Raw genomic sequence first — 25088 nt, 5'->3', positions numbered from 1 at the left:
AAGCTCAGGCTTTACCACAGCAAGTATCTATCTATCGCGATGATAAAGTCACTCTACTTCCTGTGGGCCATGTCTGCCCTGACTTGTGCCAGCCGCTCCAACTACTCTGTTCAGCACGATTTGACGCCGGCACCAAGTAACCAGGCTACTCCCTCGAATGTTGACTGCGGCGCAGAGATGGCGTGCCGGTGTGGAATGTCACAGTTCCTGACACTGCCACATGCCAACATTACACGTCCGTCGCAAGCTAAGCAATGCGCCAACTACAGTAAGTTCTAGTTTCGGTCCGGACAAAAAACGAAAGTATGCATGAGGTCCCCCCAACTGACATTCTTGCACCAAGAACTGATCGACGCTCGCGGCACGGCCGAACCGCAAGGCGTTTCCACCATGTTCTATCCCGTGATCCAGAACATCCTTGCCAACGTGACTGGCGGCGTCAGCCTACCCGTGGAGTATCCCGCAGCAGCGAGCCAAAACACCAGCAGCGGCGAGAAGTTCGTGGTGGACACCATCACCCACGGACTCCGGCACTGTCCGCACCAGAAGTACGCTCTATTCGGCTATTCTCAAGGCGCAACCTTGATACTTAGGGTCCTCCGCCAACTGAGTCCTCCGGCCCTTGAATCGATCAAATCAGTTATTCTTGTCGGCAACCCGTACCGTATGCCCGGGAAGAGTTCCAACGTGGACGCTACTGCGCAGCACGACGAGAGGGCCTCAGTAGGGATGTTTGCGAGGCAGGCTATTGCCGGTAACAGGACGATCCCTCAGCTCTCAAAGGAGATGGACCAGAGTGGGAACGTGCTTGATTATTGTCTTGCAGTGAGTCGTAACAGTCGATATCCTTGTTCGTTTACTAGCTAATCTTTCTGTCTCCTCACGTTTATTCAGGACGATTTTGTTTGTGCGTCCAACCCTGCCTGCTCCTGCCAGATCCCAGCCGGTCACCTGTCCTATGGCCTGGTTGATACCGTTCAGCAGACAGCCTTTGAGCATGTGGTTGGTCGCCTCAGGAGTATCTCTAATTGAGTGGACGGTCTAAGGAATCCAGCATATAAACAGATAGATATGTATTATTCTCCCTCTAATCATTTGTAGAGCAGTGTTGTCGGCGATCACACATTGACTATATATATAATAATCGACTGTTTTTGCACACATCTAGTGGTTACTCTGAGGTAGATCATCTGGTATTAGAAAGAACAAGACCCACACCGCAGAAGTCCAGCCCCTACTCTAATCAGTCCATGGATACAGGCAAGACTGCTAGCATTGTATATGTAGATAAGTTCCATAAGGTATGCTCGGAGCCGAAGTGTGGCGGTGGCCAATGGAATGTGGCCGAGCAGTCAGGTGATACATTGGTCAGCTGAGATCACCTGATCGAGAGAAAAAGGTTCGACTGTGGAAGCGAGGGAATTCCATGGTTCATTCCAATGACGTGATCTTGGCATTCTGACGGAAGCCATGACAAACCCTACCCTAACGCTATTCCTCTTCCGGATGTGTGAGTGGATCTTCTCAAACAGGAAGGGTAGACGAACGCAGATTCTTTGGATGAATCGAGTGCAGTACTCAGTAGGCAGTGCCCAGGTATTAGCATTCACTCCAGTATTCAAATAATATATACCTTACTATCCTTTTCTACTGTTTCTTGACTCAATATCCAAGTAGTACTCTGTAGACATCCGTCATAGACTAAACGGATCAACAGCCACAAAGTCATTTCGTTCCTTGGTGAGGTGCCTGAAAGCTTGGTGGCCGGCGTTGAGCGAACCAGCATTAGCAATCAACGCCACTGACGATTCTCGGCTTATCCGGTTTCTTTTCTCTCGCGTTTTACTTTCATTCCTCAGCCTTTGCCGAGGCCGATCCGTCTCGGTCGGCGTCATTTCTTTCTTGTTGGGTTGGATTCTAAATAACCTGTTGGGCAGAGGTGAATAGCCTTTGTAGACACACCCCATGAATACATCATTTGATAGTCTGATAGTATACTCCAGATACTCCGCAGTATACCAATGTATGTATTCACCGGTGAACTGAAGAGGAATGGCAACCCCTCATTCTCCAGGTAACTGTTGAATGTCTCCAGCTGGGGATTCCGTCCTCTTCCGGGAGCAGGGGTACGGAGCAGAAATTTGCCGAGATTCTGGAGATGTGGGTGTAGGTGTGGATGTCTTAGTTTCGCTATATGCGCGGATACCCGGAATCAGTAATGATGGATGCTATTCCCTGACAATCATTGCTACATGCCGTCTTCGGCCGATGCTCTGTAGAGAAATTGGCATACATCATCGTAATATAGTCCCCTGTCATTGCGTCCGTCTCATTTGACGAACCACTCCTGTCCATCGTGGCGCGCGGCCATGGCATTCCTTACTAAGAACCTGACCCAGTGGCGTCCGACAGAATCTTCTATGGACAAGCCGTGGATCCCGAAGTTCTGCCTGTCCTTCCCTCTGACTGGCCATTTACTGTCAGCTCTTCCAATCATAATCACGGATCATGCAGACCCGAAGCTGACGGCTTCTGTGCTATCCCCGTGCCGACTATCGTCATCTCCAGCGGGATGCCTGTCCTCCCCACACTCTTGTCTGTCCCTCCGACTGTGTACCTGTGGATCTCGTCTCTGATTTTTCTTCGTCCAGCCAGGGGGAGGTTGACAAATATAAATAAGCCGTTGCCTTCGCTCTGATCGTTTCCTCTTTTCTTCCTCGTCCGGGTTTTATCTCCTCCCTTCCTCCACTATCTTCCCTATATGGTCATACCATTATAATATCTCTTGATAGACAAGAATAGAACATGGGTGTCGAGACAGAAACCCACCATGGGGAATCCATCACCCCCGCCCCCCAGCCTCAGTACTCCAGCTCCGACTCGGTGGCGGCTGAGAAGCCCCTCGATCTCGGAGTCAACACCCCCATCCCCCGGCTGACCCTTCGGTCCGCCATCATGGGGCTGTTCGTCTCCATGGGAGGTCTGCTGTTCGGATATGACACTGGTCAGATCTCCGGCTTCCAGGAGATGAGCAACTACCTGCACCGGTATGGTGAATATAGCAACGGCAAGTGGGGCTTCAGCCATGTTCGCTCGGGTCTCATCGTCGGTCTGCTGTCCATTGGTACCCTGATCGGTGCTCTGGTCGGAGCTCCCATTGCCGACCGACTTGGCCGCAAGTGGTCCATCACCTTGTGGAACATCATCCTGATTGTCGGTATCATTGTCCAAATCACCTCTCCCGCCGGTCACTGGTGGCAGATGGTCATCGGCCGTTGGGTTACTGGCTTGGGTGTCGGCGGCTGCTCGCTGCTCGTCCCCATGTACCAGGGTGAGAGTGCCCCGCGTCACGTCCGTGGTGCCATGATCAGCTGCTACCAGCTGTTCGTGACACTGGGTATCTTCGTCGCCTACCTGATCAACCTGGGAACCGAGAGCATGGATGGCACCGCCCAGTGGCGCATCACGCTCGGCCTGACCGTCGTCTTCGCCTTGATCTTGGGCGGCGGCATGGCCTTCTTCCCCGAATCTCCGCGCTTCGAGTACCGTCACGGTAAGATCGACAGCGCCCGGCGCACCATGGCCAAGCTGTACGGTGTGCCCGAGAACCACCGCGTCATCGTCCAGGAACTCTACGAGATCCAGAAACAGCTCGACGCCGAGTCCGGAGTGCAGGTGTGGCACGAGTTCCTGACCGGCCCGCGCATGCTCTACCGTGTCGCCCTGGGCATGCTCCTGCAATGCCTGCAGCAGCTCACCGGCGCCAACTACTTCTTCTACTACGGAACGACCATCTTCCAGGGTGCTGGTCTCTCCAACAGCTTCGTCACCTCCGTCATCCTCGGCGCCGTCAACTTCGTCACCACCTTTGGCGGTCTCTACGTGGTTGAGAACTTTGGCCGCCGCAAGTCCCTCATCTTCGGCGCCGGCTTCATGTTCTGCATGTTCCTGATTTTTGCGTCTATCGGCCACTTTATGCTTGATGTCAACGATCCCACCAACACCCCCGACGTCGGCAAGGGCATGATCGTCCTCGCCTGCTTCTTCATTGCGTATGTCCCTGCCCCTCTCCCCCTTCTTTCTGTTGTTCCAGTTCGTCGTCTAACTCAGTGATAGTGCATTCGCAATGACCTGGGGCCCCATGGTCTGGGCCATCGTCGCCGAGCTCTTCCCCTCCAAGTACCGCGCCAAGGGCATGGCCCTCGCTACCGCCTCCAACTGGCTCTGGAACTTCCTGCTCAGCTTCTTCACCCCCTTCATCACCGGCGCCATCGACTTCGCCTACGGCTATGTCTTCGCAGGATGTCTGCTCGTCGCCGCCTTCGTCGTCTACTTCTGCGTTATTGAAGGCAAGGGCCGTACACTCGAGGAGATCGACTGGATGTATGTGAACCATGTGGCGCCGTGGCGGAGCAGCAAGTTTGAGATTCCGCAGACGGAGTGGGAGGAGGGACCGGGTGCGCAGACCCGTAAGGAGGAGCAGGCTTTCCATGCGGAGATTGCCTAGTTTTTTTGCGTTCCATTGCTTGGAGTTGGGGCTTGTGTTGGGTATATACTATACTACATTTGCATATAGATTTGCTTCTGGATTTGATACGATACCATGATGAATATATCATAGAGTTTTTCTCTTCATCTGGAGTCTGCCTGACCTATTACCGGTTATACTAGCTACATCTGCATTAAGACTATCGGGCACTACGAACTCTTGACTGTACCTCGTACTTCGGGAAGCGAATGGATGATCTTTCTTTGATGCGCTGGTCTCTGACATGATGCCACAGCCGAACCTCCACGGCTGACAGCTTTTAAGAATTGCCCTAGCCGTTCAAGTCTGCCGTCGAGATACATTGGGTGAAAAAATGTTATTATAAGGTGTATATCACGGTTCAGTTCACTAATGCCAGCAGGAGTAAATTGCCAAGAAGAGCTCAGAGCAACAGCTATTAGTTGAATGGTCTTTTAATGGTGGTTTGTGGCCGCGCTCCCAATAATATTTTATACGTCTTCGTTCCGCAACAATTTGATTTTAGCCAAAGTGGTGCCTCTCCGGGCAGTTAACAAGCAGGACCCAGGACTTCCGAGAATCCATTGCCTCCTGTGAGATTGTTCGCTCGAAGCGATATTGACCGCCATCTTGCAAAAGACTGGGCTCGCAAATGAGTGACTATTGCCTGAAGGAGTAATGATCGGGTATAGTCCGTGCCCAAAGTGCATTTCTCCTCTCTTCGATACCAACCACAGCCTACTATGATTTCGGCACTCGCCAATTTAAGAACCTTCTGAAATCCTCCGCTCTTTCCATCCAATAGAAGGACCATGACACGTCACTAAGCTCGGGCGTAATTTGCCTCGACCGCCGCAGGACGGGCTGCCTCGTATTCCCCTCGCGGGTTGCTTTAGTGTCGCGGCATCCATCCAACCACATCTCGGGGTTGGATACGAGTCATGTCGGTTGGTGTGATAACTACACGATGCCCAGACTTCGTCACTCGTATCGCATGAGGCTGATCTATTCCTGGCTGCCCTCCGCATCATTAAGCTTCGGAGGCGTTCAGGCACCGTGCTATATAAGGCGGCTCGTTTACCCACTTTCCTCTCGGCCTCTGTGAGCCAAATCATTCGCTTCAATTGATATCCTTATCACTCGTTGATCGGTTATTATCTCAATCTCTACAATGTACAAGCTCCTCACTGCTTCCCTTCTGGTCTCTGCCGCCCTTGCGGCAGGCCCCAACGGTCTCATTGCCCGCCAGGTCTCCAGCTGTGAATCGCACACTGGCTACAAGACCTGCAAGTCTTCCTGCATTCCCGTCACCTACAGCTGCTGCGCTATTGGCGAGGGCGGCTGTGAGCCAGGCACCTACTGCACCGACGATGGCTGCTGCCCCATCGGGGAGATCTGCAGTGGGCCTGGTGGTACCCAGACTGGAACCTTGACCGATACCATCACCAACACCTTGACCAACACGATTACCAATACTTTGACAAACACCCACACCGAGACCGCGACGCCTACTACCACTGAGGAAACCACTTCCACTTCTACCTCTACTTCTACATCCACCTCGACCTCGACCTCGACCACTACGTCTCGCCCCGTCATCCCCACCCAGACCACGGTCACCTCTCCAAGCGGGACCCCATCGCCCTCTGGCTCCTCCACCGCCAGTCCTTCCCTCCCTCTGTTTACTGGCGCTGCGTCGCGTCTGAACGCCGGCATGGGTGCTGTTGCTGGTCTGATTGCGGGAGCTGCTCTCCTATAATCACACATGAGCCTACGCCGTGACGAAGCAATATTAGTAGGAGTGCCGAATTCAAAGGAATTGTTTGTTGGTGTATCCTTGCTACTGTAACTAGTTATAGTCTAATCCTAATTGTATGCATGTGCTAGTCGTTGTCTTCTGTTCTGTGAACTGCATAAAATATGGTATATTGGGCGTCAGTGCATGAAAGAGTGACGGAGTCTAGAGGTCTCATGCCCTTTAAATTCTAATCTAGGGCTTACGATATGCTCACCTCGACTGCTGAGCCTCCATGCACAGTCGACGAGATCTCTAGCGGCGGCAACCTTGCAGTCAATCTGGCAGGGTTCATAAAGTTGTCTGCACTTTCAGAATTTTTCGGTATAATTGGGCAAATTGTAGAATCAACAGAAGCAGCAATATTGTTGTCGATTTCCACTAGTGCTACAGTTGATTTACAAGACAAACAAGATATTGAACCGGAGAGAAAGATGTATTGAATAAATACATGTCTTTCGAGCTATGGCAAACACTTCTCCACAGTAAATCCAAAGCCTCAATCCCCTTTATCCATTACCAGGCAAGAGTATGACAGCTGATACCACCTCACCCGTTCATATCGACCATCCCAATCAATACCCCAAATCACACTGTGCAGATGAGCAGAGGATGGAGACACCTACTTCTCCCCAGCCCCAGCCTCATACTCGGGATCCTGCCCACCACTTCGACACTCAGCACTAGCCCAGCTGAAAGAACAGAGTCCTATACTCACCTCACACGCCGATCCCAAAGCCTACTCAAGTCCCCAACAGGCAAACGCACAGGCAACCCCACCGAATCAAACAACTGCGCCACCAGGAGGTAGAAACCCAGCATGCTCGCCACGAACAGGGACGCACCGGCTGCCTATACATTACCGTCAGCATCAGCCATGCACATCACTGGCTGTGGAAGGAGGGACATACCACAATCAACCGATTACCGACGAGGGCATCCGCAACCGCCAGACGCCAGTATGCCCCTGACAAGAAGACGAAGACGAGAGTGAGCGTCGTGAAGATGAGGACGTAGACGGCGTTGGTGCGGGTCGCGCAGATCAGGAAGATGAGCATTAGGACGCCCATCCAGATGAAGAGGAACGCTGATTTGTTAGAAACTTCCGTTGGGCGTTGGATGGGGGGTGCGAACCGTATGTATTTAGAAAGTCTGGACTGCTGAGGCCGGCTACTGTGTCGGCAGCGGAGGTTGAGTAGGGGGCTGGTAGCAGACCCTGTTAGCAGCAGGAGTATGAGAAGTGGTGGAGACGAACCTGCAGCGTTGAATGCGGGAGTCATGGTGCAGCCGAATGCGAACCAGAATGCTCCTGTTTCTCTCAGTCTGTGCATTTATGCCTTCAGGGATACCCACGAACCAATTGTGCCAAAGACAACGCAGGGAAAGGTATTGCCGAGGATAAACTCCAGGATACTGGTCAGGACGAGCAGTCCGCCTCCGAGAAATATGATGGGGCCACTAGAGGTAGATATCAGCATGGTATCCTGCAACCATCGGACAGTGGACTTACGTAAATGCAATTCCCGCTCCAGTAGCACCTCTCCATCCCATAAGGCAGCAAGACAGAGGCGTGGTGGTGATAACAAATCCGCCGAGGGCCCTGGTCAGTCAGTTCCGTGTATACTCGTGTCAAGCGTGGGTAAGTACAAAGGAGTAGGATTGCCCATCTGCTTCGAGAGCATCCCCTGGCGCTGTGTCAGGGGGCTCAGGTACAGCTTTTCGAACTGCTCGGCGGACAGAGTGACGGACGTAGGGATTGTCGTTAGAGACGGCATGGCTGTGTCGTCCTGAGGCGAGGGCTTTGCCTGATGTTTTTTCAGGCCCATCTCGGTGTCCATTGTGTCTGGCAGTGTAGGAGTTAAGGTATGCGGCAAATGAGATGGAAGTTGGGGAAATCTGGGGATAGATTCAAAACCCGGGGTAAGGACAAGACCCGGTCTTATATCAGCTTCCCCTGATGGAAACCTTCAGCAAAGGCTCCTCATGATAGTCCGTATCCCGGCGGAGCGGAGAACAATGATCAGCACGAATATAATTTCCTTTTTGGGTGAGATCCGGGGAAGCGGAGTAGGAAGGAAGTCCAGCCCATCCCTTCAGAGATGTGGCTGTAGCCTGGGATCATGATTCGCAGGTCGATATGCACAAGATCTCTAGTCTGAGAGGAACCCACCTTTGAGACTGGACAGGGGTGAAAAACCAGGATACGGGGATAACCCGTGTTTGGAACCGTGGATTGTCTGAATCCGAGATCATGGAGTACGTTTGATACCGACGGTGGTCTGCGCAATTCCCCAAGGCATAAACCCTTGACATTGGCGTGTCTCCATGAGCTCATTCATCTACTAACAATGGTTTGTTTCTTGAAGAGTGAGGCCTGAATTGTTCTTTGACCGACTTATACTACTGAATCGTACGAACAAGATGAAGTACAAGATGCCACAGAAATCATAAATAAACTATTACCAATTCAATGCTCTACTACTCTAAGCGCCCTTGATACGAGCGTGCACAGTCTTGACTTGCGTGTAATTGTCCAGAGCGTACGATCCCAGCTCCCGGCCCAACCCGGATTCCTTGAAGCCCCCGAATGGCATCTGGGCAAGGAAGGTGTTGTAGTTGTTGATCCACACAGTTCTGTAACAGTTAGCAACATGCTCAACATGCTGAATGCCGGAACATACCCAGCTCTGATAGCATTGGACACCCGGATGGCAGTGTTCAGATTGGTAGTGTGAACAGCGGCCGCCAGCCCTACATCCAGTCAGCATCGTCAGCATCCAACGATGGAGATGAAAGGTAGCTCACCATAGTTCGTATTGTTAGCAATCTCAATAGCCTCCTCCTCGGAGCTAAACTTCTGCACTGTGCAAACAGGCCCAAAGATCTCCTCTTTGACGATCTTCATGTCCTCACGCACATCCGCGAAAATGGTAGGCTGGATGTAGTACCCCTTTTCGCCGTGGCGCGCGCCACCCGTAATGACGGTGGCACCCGCCTTCTTACCCTCATCGATGTATCCCATGATGCGGTCAAATTGCACCTGAGAGACCTGGGGACCCTGGAACGTCTCCGGGTGGAACGGGTCTCCGACTTTGTTTTCCTCCGCGCGCTGCTTGAAGAGCGCCAGGAATTTGTCGTAGATGGATTCATGCACGAGGACGCGCGAGCCGGCGGCACAGCATTGCCCATGGTTGAAGTAGATACCCAGGTTGACGTATTTGATCGCGTCCTCCAGATCGGCGTCGGGGAAGACGATGTTGGGAGACTTGCCGCCCAGCTCGAGGGTGACTTTCTTTAGGTTGCTCTTCGCTGCGACCTGGAGAATCTGGCGGCCGACCAGCGTCGAGCCGGTGAATGCCACCTTGTCGATATCCATGTGGGCCGCGATTGCAGCGCCAGCTACACGTCCGAATCCCGAGATGATGTTGATGACGCCCGGTGGGAAGCCGGCCTCCTTGACCAATTTGGCGACGTACAGTGCTGAGAGCGGCGTCTGCTCAGCGGTTTTGAGGACAACAGTGTTGCCGGTGGAAATGGCAGGCCCGATCTTCCACGCCCACATCAGCAGTGGGAAATTCCATGGGATGATCTGGCCACAGACGCCAACCGGCTCGTGACGGGTGTACGTCAGACTGCCGGGGCTGGTATCGATCGTTTGGCCGACGATCTTGTCAGCCCAGCCACCATAGTACCGGATGCAGTTTGCCGAGAGAGCAACGTCTCCCTTGGCGATGTGGAAGGCCTTGCCGTTGTCGAGGGCCTCGATGGCGGCGACGGTATCCATGTCGCGTTCGAGGAGGTCAGCAAGGCGAGTTAGGAGACGGCCGCGCTCTGAGGGGATGACGTCCTTCCATGCGCCTTTGAAGGCTTTGCGGGCGGCTTCGACGGCAATGTCGACATCTTTTTCGGTGGCCTCGTGAACGGCGACGATGGGCTTTTCGTCGTGGGGGTTGATGGTTTCAAAGGTTTTGCCTTCTACGCCGGGGACAAATTCATTGTTGATGAACCTTTGCAGTGTTAGCCAGGAAAATGGACTATCCTTGGGTACTTGGGTACATACAGCCCTAGCGGTTGCTCATAGGTAACAGTAGGGGTGACGATGGTCTGGAAGAGAGCCATTTCTAAGACAGTCTGAGATGCGTGAAATTTACGAAAGGATTGAAACGTGAACGTGCAGAAGATATGAGGGTAGAAAGAGGGCCAGGCCTACGCTTCCATCGCTTACTCTTATAGCACAGTCCCTTTGCATATGCACCGGGCCAAGGGCAAGTAGCAAGGATGTTGACACATAGAAAGACAAGCAGTGGGATCCACGACTCCGCGTCTCCATGCCTCCGCACTCCACATTCTTCATCACTCCTAACGCTAGGTTTGTGTCGGCGACTGGGATTCTCTCCTGTGGCTCCGCCTCTGTCCTGACCGAGATCCACAAGTGGACTGCCACGAGACGAACCTCCGTAGCCCTCTTAGGTTTCTAGGACTGCTTGAAGAGGCAATTCGTCCATGAACTAGTTGTGGGGGCTCGGACAGCTGGAACCTCAAGTTACACAAACAAACATGTTAGATTACTGGTATTGGATATTGTCAAGTGACCTCATATGCGACAGTGCAATTCGTCATCACCATCTCTGCGTGCAGCAAACTACCCCCGCATCTCAGGAAGTTTATCCCGGGGACCCGAATCCATCCTCCCACGTCCGAGAATCCGCGGAGGAAGAGCTGACTAGATAACTGGTGGATTCTAAGAAACTTAATCTATTGTTGCTCAGATCGGAGCCGCTCTCGGATCCGCATACGCTTGGCAGCGGATCAGCACGGCGGGGTATCACATTCAGCAGCCAGAGTGTCAGCTCGAACGATGCTGGACGAGGCAGGATTTAGATGATGGTGTGCTGCACTGGCTATTGTATTTGACCTTGTCATTTTGGCAGAAATATACCGGTTACACGCGGAATCAACCTGGCAACGAAGACTATACCTGTTCAATGGCAGGTTTTGTGCTGTACAACATGAAACAATGTAATATCCTCTTTATCTGCATTATTAGCAGCCTATCAGGTAGAGATAATTAGTATGAGGTTATCTGAGTAATATCGAGTTGATGTATAATAGCTTTAGGAAAGTCAGATCACAGTTCATGAGTGTGATATGTCTACAGTCGAACAGAGGCAAGCTATATTCAGAATCATAGATGGCTGAATTGACTAATGACAACTCCACGACATACGAATCATTCTCATTTGTGCATTCCAGACATTCTCAATTGCTCGATGCAGAATAAACTATAGCAACCTAAGATACGAAACTCATTCAGGCAGCTCAAGGACGTAGCGACCAGCGATCTTGCCTTGTTCTATTGAATTGTTAGCTAGATCACCACATGATTGAAGCAACATACCCATGAGCTCATAGATCTTAGGCAGATCCTCAAGCGGCGCTGTCTTGAAAGGAGCTTTGATCAGACCCCGCGCGAAGAAATCAATTGCCTCGACGCCATCCTGTCTGTTACCGACATAGCTGCCCTTGATGTTGATCATGCGCACAACAGTGTTGAGGACTGGTGCCCTCAGGAAGGCGTTCGCAGGCAATCCAATGGCAACGACAGTACCGCGCGAGCGCACATACTCGGTAGCCTGCTGGAAGGGCTTCTCCGAAACAGCCAGGAGAATCACAGCATGGGCGCCCAGCCCATCCGGAGTAGCCGCCTTGACATCAGCGACCAGATCGCTGGACTTGGTGAAGTCAACGTATGCCTGTCCCGGTTAGTATCTCATATCTATTCGACGGATGCAACACACCTCAGCACCAAGCTGCTCGCACATGGCCCTCTTCTCATCTCCACCATCAATTGCAATAACCCGCAGCCCCATGGCACGCGCATACTGCTGCGCCAGGGAGCCCAATCCACCACCCGCACCAACAATAGCGACAGTCTGTCCTGGCCGAGCCCCAGACTCTTTCAACCCCTTGTACACGGTAATACCAGCGCAGAGCACCGGCGCTACCGCATCGAGGGGTACATTCTTGGGGATCTTAGACGCATGCGTCGCCTTGCCAATGGTGTACTGCTGGAAGGTCCCGTCGACGGTATACCCCGACAGCGAGGCATTCTGGCATAGCGGTTCATCCGCCTGTTTGCAGAATTCACATGCGAGACAAGACCCATTTAGCCACTTGATGCCCGCGTGGTCACCGATCTCGAATTCGGTGACGAGGTCGCCCTTGGCTACCACGATTCCGGCGCCCTCGTGCCCGCCGACGAGAGGCATCTTGACTGGGAGGGGCCAGTCGCCCTTCATGGCGTGGAGGTCGGTGTGGCAGACGCCTGAATAGCGGATCTTGACGAGGATCTCATCAGGCCCGGGTTTGGGGACGGGGATTTGCTTGAGGACTAGGGGTCCGCCGACTTTTTCGGCTACTTGGGCCCATTGCATGGTGGGGATGGAGTTCTTAGTCATGGTTGTTATAGGTGGGGCGGACTTGTGAAAGGAATTGAGATTGTGTAAGTAAAGCGATGTTATTGATGATTGATGAGATGGATCCAGATTAACTCGAGTACCTTGATGGTACTTATAGTTCTTTGGCAACTGTACGATGGAGATAAAGGGTTCCTTTGCTCCACTGGGGCCAGTTTCTTGCTATCCAGACGGGGATACGGAATGCGACTGAGAGGGGAACGAGGACACGCATCCCAGTGGAGTTTCTCGAGATAGCAGTGCGAGATTGGTGATTGGTCGGTATCTCCCATAGCTGAGATGTGAGCCAATGCAGTTTGCTTACTGTGGAGTGAAGCATTTCTCGGATGCCCTCCTTTCCCCAGATCCCCGCGCCTACGAGTCCGGTGTAATCCCCGTGGGGAATCCCACCACACCTCTAACTCATTCAATTCTGTGGCTCAAAGTACACTTCAGGCAATAATCCCGAATTCTACTTCCTTGTGTCCGAGAACCTACAGGCTAGGGAATAATACAGTAGAAGCAAGAGCTCATCCAGAAGCACATCCTAAGAGCCGGTATGCGGGGGGAAAGCCGACAATAGTACGATGCACACGCCAACCAATCATGGTCCAGGCTATTCCGGGCCTCGTGGCGATCAGAGTACGGAGTAACTCCACGATTCAGTCCATCGTCCAGAATCAGGGACAAAGGAATTGAGTTCCATATGTCCGAGTCATAGCAAAAGCTCTTTCTGGCTCGCTAAACGCTCCGCAAGGCTGAAAATCGAGCTTAAAGCTAATAGTAGGGCAGATAACTGCCGAGTGACAGCGGCTGCGGGGAAGACCTTGTGCGGTTCCGCACAAACTCTATTGAGGCCCAGATGCGATCTACCAGAGCGGATGTCTCGAGAAATGAACCCTAGAAAGAGACATTGTCGATCTATGCCGTCATCTGATTGGTGAGAGCCACCAGATGCTTCTAGGCATCCCGCCACGACCTAATACAAGTGCGGAGCCGCTCCGGGAGGGGCATGCCTTGCCAATCTGGACATTGGTCTTCCCTATGCGGAACCGCTCATGGAAGTAGGTCCTCTGTGTTCATGAGAATTGATTGGCTGTCTGAGATTCGGGACTTAATCGACATACCTTGACACAGGGGATTCTATCCCTACCTTTCGAACCAAACAGGATGCTGTCCCCCAACTTCTGATTGGTGATGTAAATTGACAATGATGGTCCAAACTGAGTTTACTAGATTGTACTATGTCTCACTCATCTGAACTAGCGATCAAGCATCAATAGCTAGGATCCGTATACACAGGTCTGTCGCGGAGCCGCTCAGGAGCTATGGACGCTGATCGCAGCCACATAATCCCTTGAGTATTGTTGGTTTTGGCCGGCCTTCTGTATCTTACTTCCATTAATACGCATATTTAACATCGACACTACGTCCAATATAGATTGCACGTTTTAGTCATTGCCACTGCAATAGGACACGCACAATGGCCACATCATATCATTCTCAAAGCACGCAAAGCACGAGAGCACCAGCGGCAGACACGACCGAAGCCTCAAGACCACGAAGAAAGAAGGCTAGAAGAGCTTGCTCTGCTTGTCAGAAATCGCATCAGACATGTGGTAAGTGAGGTTGCAGTGAGTCCAGAGCCTTAGCAAGTACTGATCCAGGTCCACAGGCAACGAGCGACCATGTCAATCGTGCGTAAGGCGCGGCTGTGCAGACTCCTGTCGCGATGGCGAGCGCAAGAAGCCAAAGTATCTCGAGGAGGGCTCATATAGGGTCTTCACTATACAATACAACGTACCGTGCCACAACAACTGTGCATCCACCACATTGAATGAAACATTCGCGTGCAAAGATACCGGGATTCAGTCAAGGACACCGAGTCCAAGTTCAGGGCAATCGATATATCCTTGCCGAAACTTCAATCCGTGGACAGTCTGTGCGGAGGATCCCTTCGTCGGTCTGGAATTGAATGACGCAGAAATTGAAATGCAGGATTCATTTCTCTTGGACTCTCCTCGGAGTGATACAACCGACGCAGTACCACAAACCGATGCTGTGCTTGCGTTTGCAATAGGAAGCGGGTGGTCGAGTACGTTTCTCCAGTCGGAGTATGAGGATTCTGTTTAGCATAGTCATGTATTTAGCCAGCGTAATACCCTATGATGATTCTACCGTTTCTTCCAGCCCGGCTTTAAATACCCCCGCGAAATAAAAATATAACCTGATCTCCTTCGAACAAGGTATTCACATGGCATTATACAAGTGGCGGGTCCTTCTCTGCCAGTATTATCTTCTACTCTATATCGAACGTATGGCGTTGGTTCCAGATTCATTCGAGAAACTCCCTCCGGCAGGCCAAATCATGCCCCTTCGATCTTCATTGACGATTACTTTTACTGGATCTCTCTCTAGGTGGTAGATTGGTACGATTTCAATGGTCCAATCTGTCAAGGGTGCGGCGGACTTCGCAATCTACGGTACAACGGTGCAACACCGCAATTTGTATGGACAAACATTAATTCCATGGCTATCCTGCGCTGTACGCAATAATAGCTATTTATTAGTGCAATTATTGAAGCTTCGCTTGAAAGCACGAAAGTGTCTACGAGGCTGGGAGAAATGGTGCTTACAAATTGACGATTATAAATGGTGAGATTACCAATCTTCAGCGCACATCTTTTAGCATGCGGATCAAGTAGAAAAGGGCGAGTGATCATTGATTTAGCCGTACTCGAGAAGAGATCCAACCAGACATTCAGCCTGGTTTCACTCCTCCGTCGTTTAAACTTCGAACCACCACCAAGTTTTTACTCACAAATCCCAGAGCCCACAATGGCAGATTCAAAAGACATAAACATGTCCACCCCCATCCGCCGCATCATCACCGCGCACGACCCTAAAGGCAAATCCTACTTCGCCTCTGATGAACTTCTCCAGCCCTACGACCCAACCACCGCTCCACGGTTCGAAGTCCCAGGCCCCAACTCCGGCTTCGGGGTGATCCAAATCCACCGCTCCCGGAGCTTCCCCGTCGACAACATGCGGCAGACCAAAGATCCCCACCGGACTCTTGTCCCGCTGGCTGATACGAAGGGTCCCTCGTGCAGGATCATTGATCTGCCTCCTGCGGAAGCGGGCTGGATGCATCGGACGCTGTCGTTGGATTATGCGGTTGTGTTGTCTGGGACGGTTGGGTTCCGGACGGATGGCGGGGAGGAGAAGGTGCTCAAGGAGCATGATGTGATTGTTGTGCGGGGGGTGAATCATGAGTGGATTAATCGGGGGGATACGCTGGCGAGGTTATTTGTTGTTGTGGTGCCCAGTAAGGAGATTGTGACTGAGGATGGCGTGAGGTTGGAGAAGACGCCGGCTGGGGAGATTTATGATCCCCCTGAGGAGGAGGATTGAGCCTATCCTCTCATTGTGATTCAGGCTGTTTAGACCTTGAGGGAAACATTTACAGATTATAGGAAAGATGTACATAGGAACGCGGATCAATGTTTCAGTCGCAGTAGCACATCATGGCATGATGTCTGAATTCTAACCACTGCTGCATCAGTTGTCTGTTTCTCCGTGTCTCTGTTTTTAACACAGAGTATATTCTATGCTGCGGTTCCAGAAGCGGTTGTCACTAATACATGAGCCTGTCAAGATGAACTTAAATGAGTTAAGGTCAGCTTGGAAGCCCTTGCTCGAAAGTTAGCGGAACTGCTATGGATGCGGCCCTTTTGATTTACCAAAAGCACTATCGCTACAGCTAGAGAGCTACAGGATAATGAGAACAGCGCAGCCAGCCAGAGCCTACGGCTCCCTTGTCTGATTCAAGGCCGTGTTCTCAGACCGGAGCTTCTGCTTTTCATTGATGTTGAGCTCGATTATGAGCGTCTTGCTCATCGCTTGCTGTGCACATCCAGTCAAACCCCAGAATAGACCCTTAAACCAAGACTGACACTTACCATTATTGTATGCCCTTTCGCCTCCCTATTTCTCGGCTCCCACTGGTCCGGAAAGCGCTCCTCGGCAAGCCAAATCCGGAGGTCGTCCACATCACCACCAAAGATCGAGTGCATGAGCGCGTTGTTTCCGGAGCCTGGCACACCGGTGAGAAATCACCACGAGCCGGGGAAAAAAAGGGGAACCTACCAGAGAACTGGTGCAGGAAGCTCCACGTCATTGAGTATTGGCCATTGCTACGTTTGCACTCTGCGCGTCGGAGGCCAGAGAAGTAGACTATGTCGTTGAGCGAGAGAAATTTGCCATTTGATGCATGGGAGAGGAATTTGTCTACTAAGTCCGGGTGCGGGACGCTCTGGTCAGGACAGAAGGCGATGTCGGGACCTGTTTATTTCTCGCGTCAGCACACCACGGCCGGTTGGAAGTACTGATAAGTAACTGACGTGTGAACGAGGCATCGTGCTGGATGACCTGTGAGGCGAGGGTCAGTGCGCCGTCAGATTTACGTGGTTATGTATCCTGATGACAAACGTTCAAAGCACTGAGGTCCTGCAGGTCGATCCAGCCCCGCCCTTGTTCGAGTTGATAGGCCGAAGCAGTGAGCTGGTCGGCGAGGGACGGCGCAAGGTGATACGCATGTTGGATGGCATGCGACATTTGCTTGTAGCTGATGTGTTTACCATTGCGGGGCAAGATGTCTGCCCGTGTCAAATTAGCGAAGGACAGGCATGTGGAAGCGCATTTTACAGTCTCACATACCGTGGTTGGCAAGAGCGTTGAGCCTGGGCGTGTTAGTATAATGTTGTGAAAGATAAGAAAACATACGCTGGACAGGGCGAACGGGAGTCAGTGGCTTGAATGGGCGCCTGAAATTGCGGCCAGACGCCACCGTGACCTGGCTAGTGGAAAGGTACAACACTTCCTACTTTACGGCGGGGGAGAAATAGGTTTGCAGTCTGTACACGTTCCGTCGAAGTTAGGATTCATGGACAGGCATAAACCGAGAGTAATGCATACAACGTAGTAGATGTCACGGATGGTGAGCCAAATGGCAAAAAAGAGGAGAGCAGCAATGGCTTTCAAGAGGTTGAAAAACCTTCTAGAGGTGCCGACAGTCGTGGTAAATGTCTGAAGGCATTTAAATTCGAGTCTATTTGGGCGTCAGCTGAACCATCCAGGTAATCCTATGTTTGCTTCTTTGTCAGGGCTTTCATTCGTTGAGGCTGCATAACAAATCACAGGTATAAGTTTCTAGTGGATTGGATATGGGCTGATAACCACCTGTTAACCCATCTAACCCACCCTCGAATCCATGCGGATTGGATTGGGTCATCTAGACGTATCCATGCTGGTTAATCCAGATCCACCGTTCGTGGATAAACTATGGATTTGCGTGTTGGACCGGCTAGTCTAGTCCCGGCATTCTTGTTTTATGACAGAAAGTTGGAAGAATTCGGCCACACCCTTGCTCTGAGACACCATCTTACAGACACCGGGTGTAACCCCCTGGATTCAGCTGCGGGGTCAGCAAGGCATCCGTGCCCCTCGAGTTGCTCTCCTCCCTTTATCAAGTCGCGCAGTTCGAGGCAGTGGTGCTCTCGATTTCTGCACTCTTTGACTTATCGCAATGACTTGGATGGGATACAAGTTCCGAAGCAAATTATATGTGTCAAATATCGACCGTTTCTGACTCACTGTCGCATATCAGCGGAAGCTAATCCAGAAGGAGAGGCCGGGTCGTCAAATTTCTTGCATTTAATATCCAAGACGGATATTGAGCTTTTATACGGTGTTGGACCGAATGTTGCTGGATACGGCATCGACAAGTATATCAGTCTAAGAGCGTGTACACAACTTTGCTTTCGTCGTTCGGTTTTGATTTAACGAGATTCTGCTTTTGATCATCTGAAGAGCAAGATGGATCAACCGGTACCACGCGTTGAGCTCGCCTTCCGTCCAAAGCAAAGTGTCACGGCACTTGTCGGCAGTATTCGGAAACCAGCGGATCAGGTAGACATGACTACTGAGGTAAAGGAGCAGCATGCGACCCAGCAGAGAAGCCAAGCGCCAAGACGCGGCCGGCGATATGCCAGGCCAGCGACCGCACCTCCGAAAAGCTCGTCAAAGAAAGAAGACTCTGAGCAGAAAGAGCCTGTGGTGCATGAGTGGTCAGATGTCCCTGAACCATTGCATGAGGCTGTGATTGCCTCCCTGCAAGAAGTATGTCATGATCTAGATACTTTGGCCAGGTCCGGCTACAAAGTCCGCGAGATGACCCAAGAGGACATGGAAGGCTATGCAAAGTGTATGAATTGCGGAGGTGCGCATTAATACCTCCTCTGGTATAGAAGACAAAGAATGCTGAAAAAGCTATGCAGAACGCAAGCGAGTTCTAGACACGAAATCAAAATCGAATTGTTTCTACCACCCACTGAAACGCAATCTCCAGAAGAAACAATACAACTATCCATGCTGTGGAAAGAAGCAGGCATGCGCCTCACTGCCGGCGCATGTTTACGCACCCGTTCAAGGTTTTATTCTAGAGAACTGGCGGAATTATCGATTAACACCGAGTTCTATGTCAGGGCTCCGTCCACCTCGGCGCGCGGTCGCACTCGATTGTGAGATGGTCGAGGTCGAAGGAGGAAGTGCGGAACTAGCGCAGATATGCGCCGTTGATATCCTGACCGGTGAAGTTATTGTTGACATATACGTCGTCCCGTCGAGGAAGGTAACGGACTGGCGAACTCCTTGGAGCGGGATGTCGCAGAAACTTCTCGAGGAGATGAAAAAGGCTGGAAAGACTGTCAACGGATGGGAAGAGGCTCGGAAAGCACTATGGGCGCACATCGATCCAGACACCATCCTCGTGGGCCAGTCGCTCCAGCACGATCTCGATATCATGCGGATGGTTCATTTGAACATCATTGACACGGCTATCCTCACTCGGGAGGCAGTAGCGAAAGATTGCAAGCAGAACTGGGGGCTGATGCGACTGTGCAAGCAGATGCTTGATCGAGATATTCAGCAGTCGCGGAGAGGACACAATTGCTTGGAGGATACCATGGCGACTAGGGAGGTGGTTCTCTGGTGTCTTCGGCATCCCGGCAAGTTCCAGGAGTGGGCAGTGTCCCAGAGGGAATGGAAGAAGAAGGTCGATGCGCATTGGAAATCAAAGCGGAAAGAGTCGGTTAAGGCTCAGGTCAAGCAGCCTCATGAGCGTGTCTCCCAAGAACTGGCCGAGTAGAGGGCTCTTTTTGTGTATGTGCTGCAGTCTGGTCGTTGGTGCTTTTTGCATACATCACCCGCACTTTGAATATGCTACATACAAAGGACTTCCGGTCTTTGTGGGAGACTATCATGAGTATATAAAGAGCATCTCTCATCAAAATGGGAGTTAGCAGGGCAATTGAGATCACAATTCATTCAGACCAGAGCATATCATCAAAATGAAAATGAAACAAAAACATACAACAGCCGGGATTCGCTGGTGGTCACCCACCCAACTACTAACCGGCCGGCGTGTGGCTTAAGTACGGCTGAGCGGACGGGAAGCCCTGTTTTCCACACCCTATGGTCGTATGTGCTAGGTACGGGGTGGACTATATAGATAAGAGAGTTCAAAGTAAGAGACGGATAAGCTGTTCTGCTAGTAAACATGGGCTACTCCCGGTTCATCTATACATTACTCTTATTAGATCGTCCTGGACTAGATACCATGAGATGCTGGTGAATGCCCCATATAAGATAAGGACATCTTGGTTTCCCTTACGAAGGTTAAACTGAGCAACCTAGATGATATATTTATCTAGGTTAACTAAGATGTCAGTAGTCGCCTTAGCCTAATGAAAAGATGAGAATAAGATAAAAGGCTCCTAAATCACTCATCTGCGAACATGGTTCAGACGACCCAGGGTTGTACTCCGGATAGGTGTGGATCAACCTATAATCCTCATGGGTTGCATCAAAGCCATATCCAACCCACCTATTCAGCCCATCCTGATATCTATGACGGTTGGGCGGCGGATAATGGATAATGATTATAAAAATCAATTTACATTTTCGGTTTCCTCCCACTGGCCTGCCGTATTAGTGTATCATTCCATATGGGTTATCTGCTTGTCCGTCATGATCTTAATGCGGTGCTTGGCGGGATAAAACCTGACAAGACGTTAGATTCCTTCCCCGTGGCCACATATTCATTGGACTCAAACCAAGGCGTCAATGGAGAAGTTGCGGATTATAGAGCTACCCTTTAGAGAAAAACTATGCAGACGGCTTCGTCAGAGTCGATATGAACAGAATGAAGCTATACGATAACGTATTCCCCCCAGAACCAAACTCACCGAAGAATGAGACCTTGCAAATAATAATTGGGTCTTATGCTATACGTCACCTATACCAGCGACCTCGTTCTTCAGTCCATCGATGCAACAGTCCGATTGGCCGCTGTAACCATAGCTTTACACAGGAAGGAAAAGGCGTCCGGGTAACCCCGTTCCCGCCCACTACGGCTAGCATCCCTTGATTTTGCGCGTTACGGTTACGATTCCAAACTCCCGATCCTTTTTGGAATTCTGGCAAGGTCTAAGTGCATTTGATCCTCCCTCAACCTTGAACCAGTTCATCTAAGATACGGCCGCAAACGTAGGTAGTATGTTATATGAACGTTGATGTTGATTCTCGACCAATGTCACGAAACCATGATATCGCGAGGCAGCAGTCAGCCTAATGGCATCGACACTCTTCTTTTGTGGAGCTTCGGAATATTTAAATCCTTTCAAGTCCATGCACCGCATCATTTTATGCAACCATCATTACTTCTGAGAGTCTAGCGACTATACGACTCCGTTCCGCAGTTATGCCTCAGACCACTATTCCACTGACTCCTGGCGTCGTGCTTGGCTATCCTGACACCCAGGAGAAATGGCCCAGGAACCCCGAAGATCTAGCTTACAACGACATTGACACCGGCGTCTTGATCAATGAATTGTCCAATATTAAACTTTTGCCGGGGAAGGTCAAAGTCCTCGAGCAAAACCCGGAGATTCCACAAACAAAAGCCTATGCAAAACCCCCTCCGATTGAGGAAGGAACATATCGGGGGACTAAACTCGCGCTCACTAAGATCTATAATCTTATAGAACAGCGGTAATTGTATTGAACCATTTCCCTTCCACCGTGATGGCTAACATCCTCGACAGCTTCAGTTCCTTTATGGATGTAGCCAATTTCGAACCTTTGGTTCCATCGCCCCTGACCAAGGACCAGAAACGCAAGTTCTTTGCATTCACAGATGGCTCCGACAATTACCCACCCCATCTTAACCTTGCCGGCAATGTGGAAGCAGCCCAAAAGGACAAAAGCGACCATAGATCAACATTGCAATCATCCAAAATCTTTAACGATATGCGGCTTATACAGTTGAGCTCTCTCTTACCTAGCGTTGTGCCAAATAGATTCATAAGATTGGGTGCTAGCGTGGCTGCAAGAGTTAGATTTGGCTCTATGGGAAGACCAGACGAAGGAGAAAAGCTCGAAGATGTGGAGAATTATAACAGAACGGCTCGCGGATGGTCCTACGGTAAAGATATATTCGATCTTCCCAACGTGGGCGATTTGGCAGATTGGTACAGCGATGCCCGGTTTGCCCAGCAGCACTTTACCGGCACGAACCCTACAACAATCGAACGGGCTTCAGATCGTTGGTTAGAGCACTTTATCACAGCCGCAGAAGCACCAGAGGATGCCCCGGCTAAGGAGATCATCACCAATCTCCGTAACAGCTGCCGAGAGTCTCTGTACATGCAGGATTACAGCTACTTTCGCGAGGCTGCTGGGCTGGTCCCGACTGCTGTCATTAAATGTGAGTTTGACGAAGCAGGCAAGAAAAGCTACCGCTATGGTTGTGCGTCGGTGTGTCTCTTTTATCTCAATGATAAAGGCCAGCTTTACCCTCTGGCTATTGTCATCGATTGGCGGGGCAGTGCTGAGAACTCTGTGACCATCTACAACCGGGAATTGATCAAGCGAAAGGATCTCCGGTCAGGAAGCGAAAAGCAGGACCAAAAACAGAAGGTGACCGACGAGGCTCATGACTGGCCTTGGAGATATGCCAAGACATGTGTGCAGTGTAGCGACTGGCTTCGGCATGAAGTCACTGTGCACCTTACGAACACTCATATGATCGAAGAGGCCGTTATCGTTGCCTCTCATCGTCAGCTCGATCCAGAGCATCCGGTGATGCTGTTGCTCTATCCGCATTGGCAAAAGACCCTGGCACTCAATGCGGCTGCCCGAAACACTCTGGTTCCCCATATCATTCTCGACTTAATCGGGCTTCAGGCAAGTGAAGGCTTTGCATTTATCCGGCACGCGTACAAGAACTTTGACTTCAAGGGTCGCTACGTACCGACAGATCTCCGCCAGCGCGGGTTCCCTCCAGAGGAACTCGACAGTCCCAAGTTTCACAACTACGCCTACGCCAGATGTATCCACAGCATGTGGCATAAGATCAGGGCCTACGTGCAAGACATGCTTGCTCTAGCCTACACTGGGACTGATGCTGACGACAAAGTCCTGAATGACCAATGCATTCAGTCCTGGTCGAACGAGATGCGCAGTCCCGATGGTGCCGATTTGCCATCCTTCCCGACCATCCGCACGTTCGAGGAGCTGGTTGACTGTGTGACCATGTGTATCCACATTGCATCCCCCCAGCATACGGCTGTCAATTATCTACAACACTACTACCAGTCATTTGTGGTTAACAGACCTCCCTGCCTGTACGCTGAGCCTCCAGCGTCTCTACAGGCCCTACTTGGCTACACCGAGAAACAGCTTGTCGAGGCGCTGCCCATGAATCACCCTCGGGAATGGCTTCTTTCGTCGCATATACCCTACCTACTCAGCTTCAAGCCGGGTAATAAAGAAAGCCTGATTATCTACGCTGCGTCAAAGTTTCGTGTGTATCACAACAAAACGACAGAGAAGGACCAGGCCATCGCATTAGCGACCGGAAAGTTCTATACAGCACTCGCTGACAGCCAAGAAGAATTCAAACGTTACGGACAGGCGACGGATGACTGGGAAACCATCGAGTACGACGTGTTGAGCCCAGAGTGGAATGCAGTGTCCATCTTGATTTAGCCATGTCAGTATAACTGGTATGGCTATGATCCAGTTGCAATAGTGCGTGATGCAGCCATATATTTTCTATACTGGATCGGCCCCCTTCAGAACATCCCCTTAAATAGTCTAATACTGCTTTTCCATGATAAATGGAAGAGCTAAACACCTATAATACCGTCCTGCGATATAATCCTTGTACTGTTATTTCACCGTCCACTAATTGGGATTAGTAGTCTTTCTGTATGACTCATAAAATCTATCAAAAGTCAATTGCCAAATTGACAGCTCAGAAAATTTATCGAAAAACATCTCATCACAACAATCATGTCTGATCGTCCCCTGGGTCCAGTCGTCGCATTGCCTCCGGCCAAACTCCCCTCTGAGGATACCCTCACCGGCCGCACGGTTGCTCTGACCAAACTACACACAGACCACGCCGCTCAGCTATTCCCTCTGACCGGTGGTGACGATGAAAGCAAAAGTGCCCTCTGGGACTACATGGCCGACGGGCCATTCAGCGATTTGGAAACTTTCCAAGAATCCATCGCGGCCAAATCGCAGTCTTCGGATCCGTTCTATTTCGCAGTCATAGACCTCCGCCAGGAAGACCAGAACCCCACAGCGGGGCATGCGGTGGGCTACCTTTCGTTAATGAACATCGTCCCTCAGCACCTCAGCATTGAGATTGGGAATGTAATGTTTTCTCCGACATTGCAGCGGACGACAGTCGCTACCGAGGCATTCTACCTGCTTCTCAAGTACGCAATTGAAGACTTGGGGTTCCGTCGCATCGAGTGGAAGTGTAATGCACTGAATGCGCCTTCCAGACGGGCTGCGCTGAGATTGGGGTTTACTTTCGAGGGGATCTTCCGGCAGCATATGGTGATTAAAGGGAGGAATAGAGATACGGCGTGGTTCTCGATGCTGCGTGATGAGTGGGAGGGGGGTATTAAGGGGGCTATGGAGGAGTGGCTGCGGGAGAGCAACTTTGATGAAAGTGGTAGGCAGAAGAAGAGTCTTGAAGAGCTGCGGGTGGGAAGGCAATCATAACTCAGGACAAGAGGTGATTTTTGCGCCTTTCTTCCATGTCAACTCTTCTTATGGAGGCTCCGGTGCAAACAATAGACGGATAGAGTGGTCTCTTTCGCAAAATGTCCGGTCGCACAATAGACGTTTGGTTGTTCTATCTCTGGATCCCATTTCTATAATATTCAACATCAGTGTCAATCCAAAATTAAAT

At 51.0% G+C, this 25088-nt stretch overlaps 11 protein-coding genes and 1 non-coding gene across 12 annotated transcripts; 7 read left to right on the top strand and 5 right to left on the bottom strand.

Annotated features, from left to right (window-relative positions):
- Positions 1 to 39: 39 nt before the first annotated feature.
- On the top strand, positions 40 to 1032 carry ALT_2786 (uncharacterized protein; the record flags this gene model as incomplete). The annotated part of the gene is made up of 3 exons (XM_033559215.2): positions 40 to 268; positions 344 to 825; positions 895 to 1032. 3 exons carry the CDS (start codon positions 40 to 42, stop codon positions 1030 to 1032), a joined length of 849 nt encoding a protein of 282 aa, XP_033415106.2.
- A 1773-nt stretch (positions 1033 to 2805) lies between these two features.
- ALT_2785 (sugar porter family MFS transporter) lies at positions 2806 to 4507 on the top strand (the record flags this gene model as incomplete). The annotated part of the gene is made up of 2 exons (XM_033559216.2): positions 2806 to 4052; positions 4117 to 4507. 2 exons carry the CDS (start codon positions 2806 to 2808, stop codon positions 4505 to 4507), a joined length of 1638 nt encoding a protein of 545 aa, XP_033415107.1.
- A 1171-nt stretch (positions 4508 to 5678) lies between these two features.
- On the top strand, positions 5679 to 6266 carry ALT_2784 (GPI anchored serine-threonine rich protein; the record flags this gene model as incomplete). Its single annotated transcript, XM_033559217.2, has 1 exon — positions 5679 to 6266. One exon carries the CDS (start codon positions 5679 to 5681, stop codon positions 6264 to 6266), a length of 588 nt encoding a protein of 195 aa, XP_033415108.2.
- Positions 6267 to 6924: 658 nt separating this feature from the next.
- ALT_2783 (protein alcS) lies at positions 6925 to 8140 on the bottom strand (the record flags this gene model as incomplete). The annotated part of the gene is made up of 8 exons (XM_033559218.2): positions 6925 to 6970; positions 7021 to 7154; positions 7214 to 7389; positions 7437 to 7505; positions 7558 to 7611; positions 7660 to 7760; positions 7813 to 7902; positions 7950 to 8140. 8 exons carry the CDS (start codon positions 8138 to 8140, stop codon positions 6925 to 6927), a joined length of 861 nt encoding a protein of 286 aa, XP_033415109.2.
- Positions 8141 to 8785: 645 nt separating this feature from the next.
- Positions 8786 to 10421, bottom strand: ALT_2782 (aldehyde dehydrogenase family protein; the record flags this gene model as incomplete). Its single annotated transcript, XM_033559219.2, has 4 exons — positions 8786 to 8936; positions 8984 to 9053; positions 9108 to 10309; positions 10363 to 10421. 4 exons carry the CDS (start codon positions 10419 to 10421, stop codon positions 8786 to 8788), a joined length of 1482 nt encoding a protein of 493 aa, XP_033415110.2.
- A 1187-nt stretch (positions 10422 to 11608) lies between these two features.
- On the bottom strand, positions 11609 to 12760 carry ALT_2781 (zinc-dependent alcohol dehydrogenase; the record flags this gene model as incomplete). The annotated part of the gene is made up of 3 exons (XM_033559220.2): positions 11609 to 11655; positions 11701 to 12055; positions 12101 to 12760. The coding sequence occupies 3 exons, from the start codon at positions 12758 to 12760 to the stop codon at positions 11609 to 11611; spliced, it is 1062 nt and encodes a 353-aa protein (XP_033415111.1).
- A 2835-nt stretch (positions 12761 to 15595) lies between these two features.
- ALT_2780 (cupin domain-containing protein) lies at positions 15596 to 16171 on the top strand (the record flags this gene model as incomplete). Its single annotated transcript, XM_033559221.2, has 1 exon — positions 15596 to 16171. One exon carries the CDS (start codon positions 15596 to 15598, stop codon positions 16169 to 16171), a length of 576 nt encoding a protein of 191 aa, XP_033415112.2.
- Positions 16172 to 16564: 393 nt separating this feature from the next.
- Positions 16565 to 17540, bottom strand: ALT_2779 (uncharacterized protein; the record flags this gene model as incomplete). Its single annotated transcript, XM_033559222.2, has 6 exons — positions 16565 to 16663; positions 16720 to 16853; positions 16907 to 17101; positions 17161 to 17188; positions 17249 to 17415; positions 17477 to 17540. 6 exons carry the CDS (start codon positions 17538 to 17540, stop codon positions 16565 to 16567), a joined length of 687 nt encoding a protein of 228 aa, XP_033415113.2.
- Positions 17541 to 18634: 1094 nt separating this feature from the next.
- ALT_2778 (putative RNA exonuclease) lies at positions 18635 to 19964 on the top strand (the record flags this gene model as incomplete). Its single annotated transcript, XM_089599431.1, has 2 exons — positions 18635 to 19037; positions 19096 to 19964. 2 exons carry the CDS (start codon positions 18635 to 18637, stop codon positions 19962 to 19964), a joined length of 1272 nt encoding a protein of 423 aa, XP_089456174.1.
- Positions 19965 to 20182: 218 nt separating this feature from the next.
- ALT_r024 lies at positions 20183 to 20298 on the bottom strand. Its single transcript, XR_016293727.1, has one exon. It is a non-coding gene; the product is annotated as an 8S ribosomal RNA (ribosomal RNA).
- A 1280-nt stretch (positions 20299 to 21578) lies between these two features.
- Positions 21579 to 23866, top strand: ALT_2777 (putative lipoxygenase; the record flags this gene model as incomplete). The annotated part of the gene is made up of 2 exons (XM_089599430.1): positions 21579 to 21868; positions 21922 to 23866. The coding sequence occupies 2 exons, from the start codon at positions 21579 to 21581 to the stop codon at positions 23864 to 23866; spliced, it is 2235 nt and encodes a 744-aa protein (XP_089456173.1).
- Positions 23867 to 24172: 306 nt separating this feature from the next.
- On the top strand, positions 24173 to 24898 carry ALT_2776 (GNAT family N-acetyltransferase; the record flags this gene model as incomplete). The annotated part of the gene is made up of 1 exon (XM_033561342.2): positions 24173 to 24898. The coding sequence occupies one exon, from the start codon at positions 24173 to 24175 to the stop codon at positions 24896 to 24898; it is 726 nt and encodes a 241-aa protein (XP_033417233.2).
- Between the last annotated feature and the right edge of the window lie 190 nt (positions 24899 to 25088).

This window comes from Aspergillus lentulus (genome assembly GCF_001445615.1).
Source record: "Aspergillus lentulus DNA, contig: Alt05, strain: IFM 54703, whole genome shotgun sequence".
Lineage (NCBI taxonomy): Eukaryota > Fungi > Ascomycota > Eurotiomycetes > Eurotiales > Aspergillaceae > Aspergillus > Aspergillus lentulus.
This window is presented reverse-complemented; position numbering and strand designations above follow the sequence as displayed.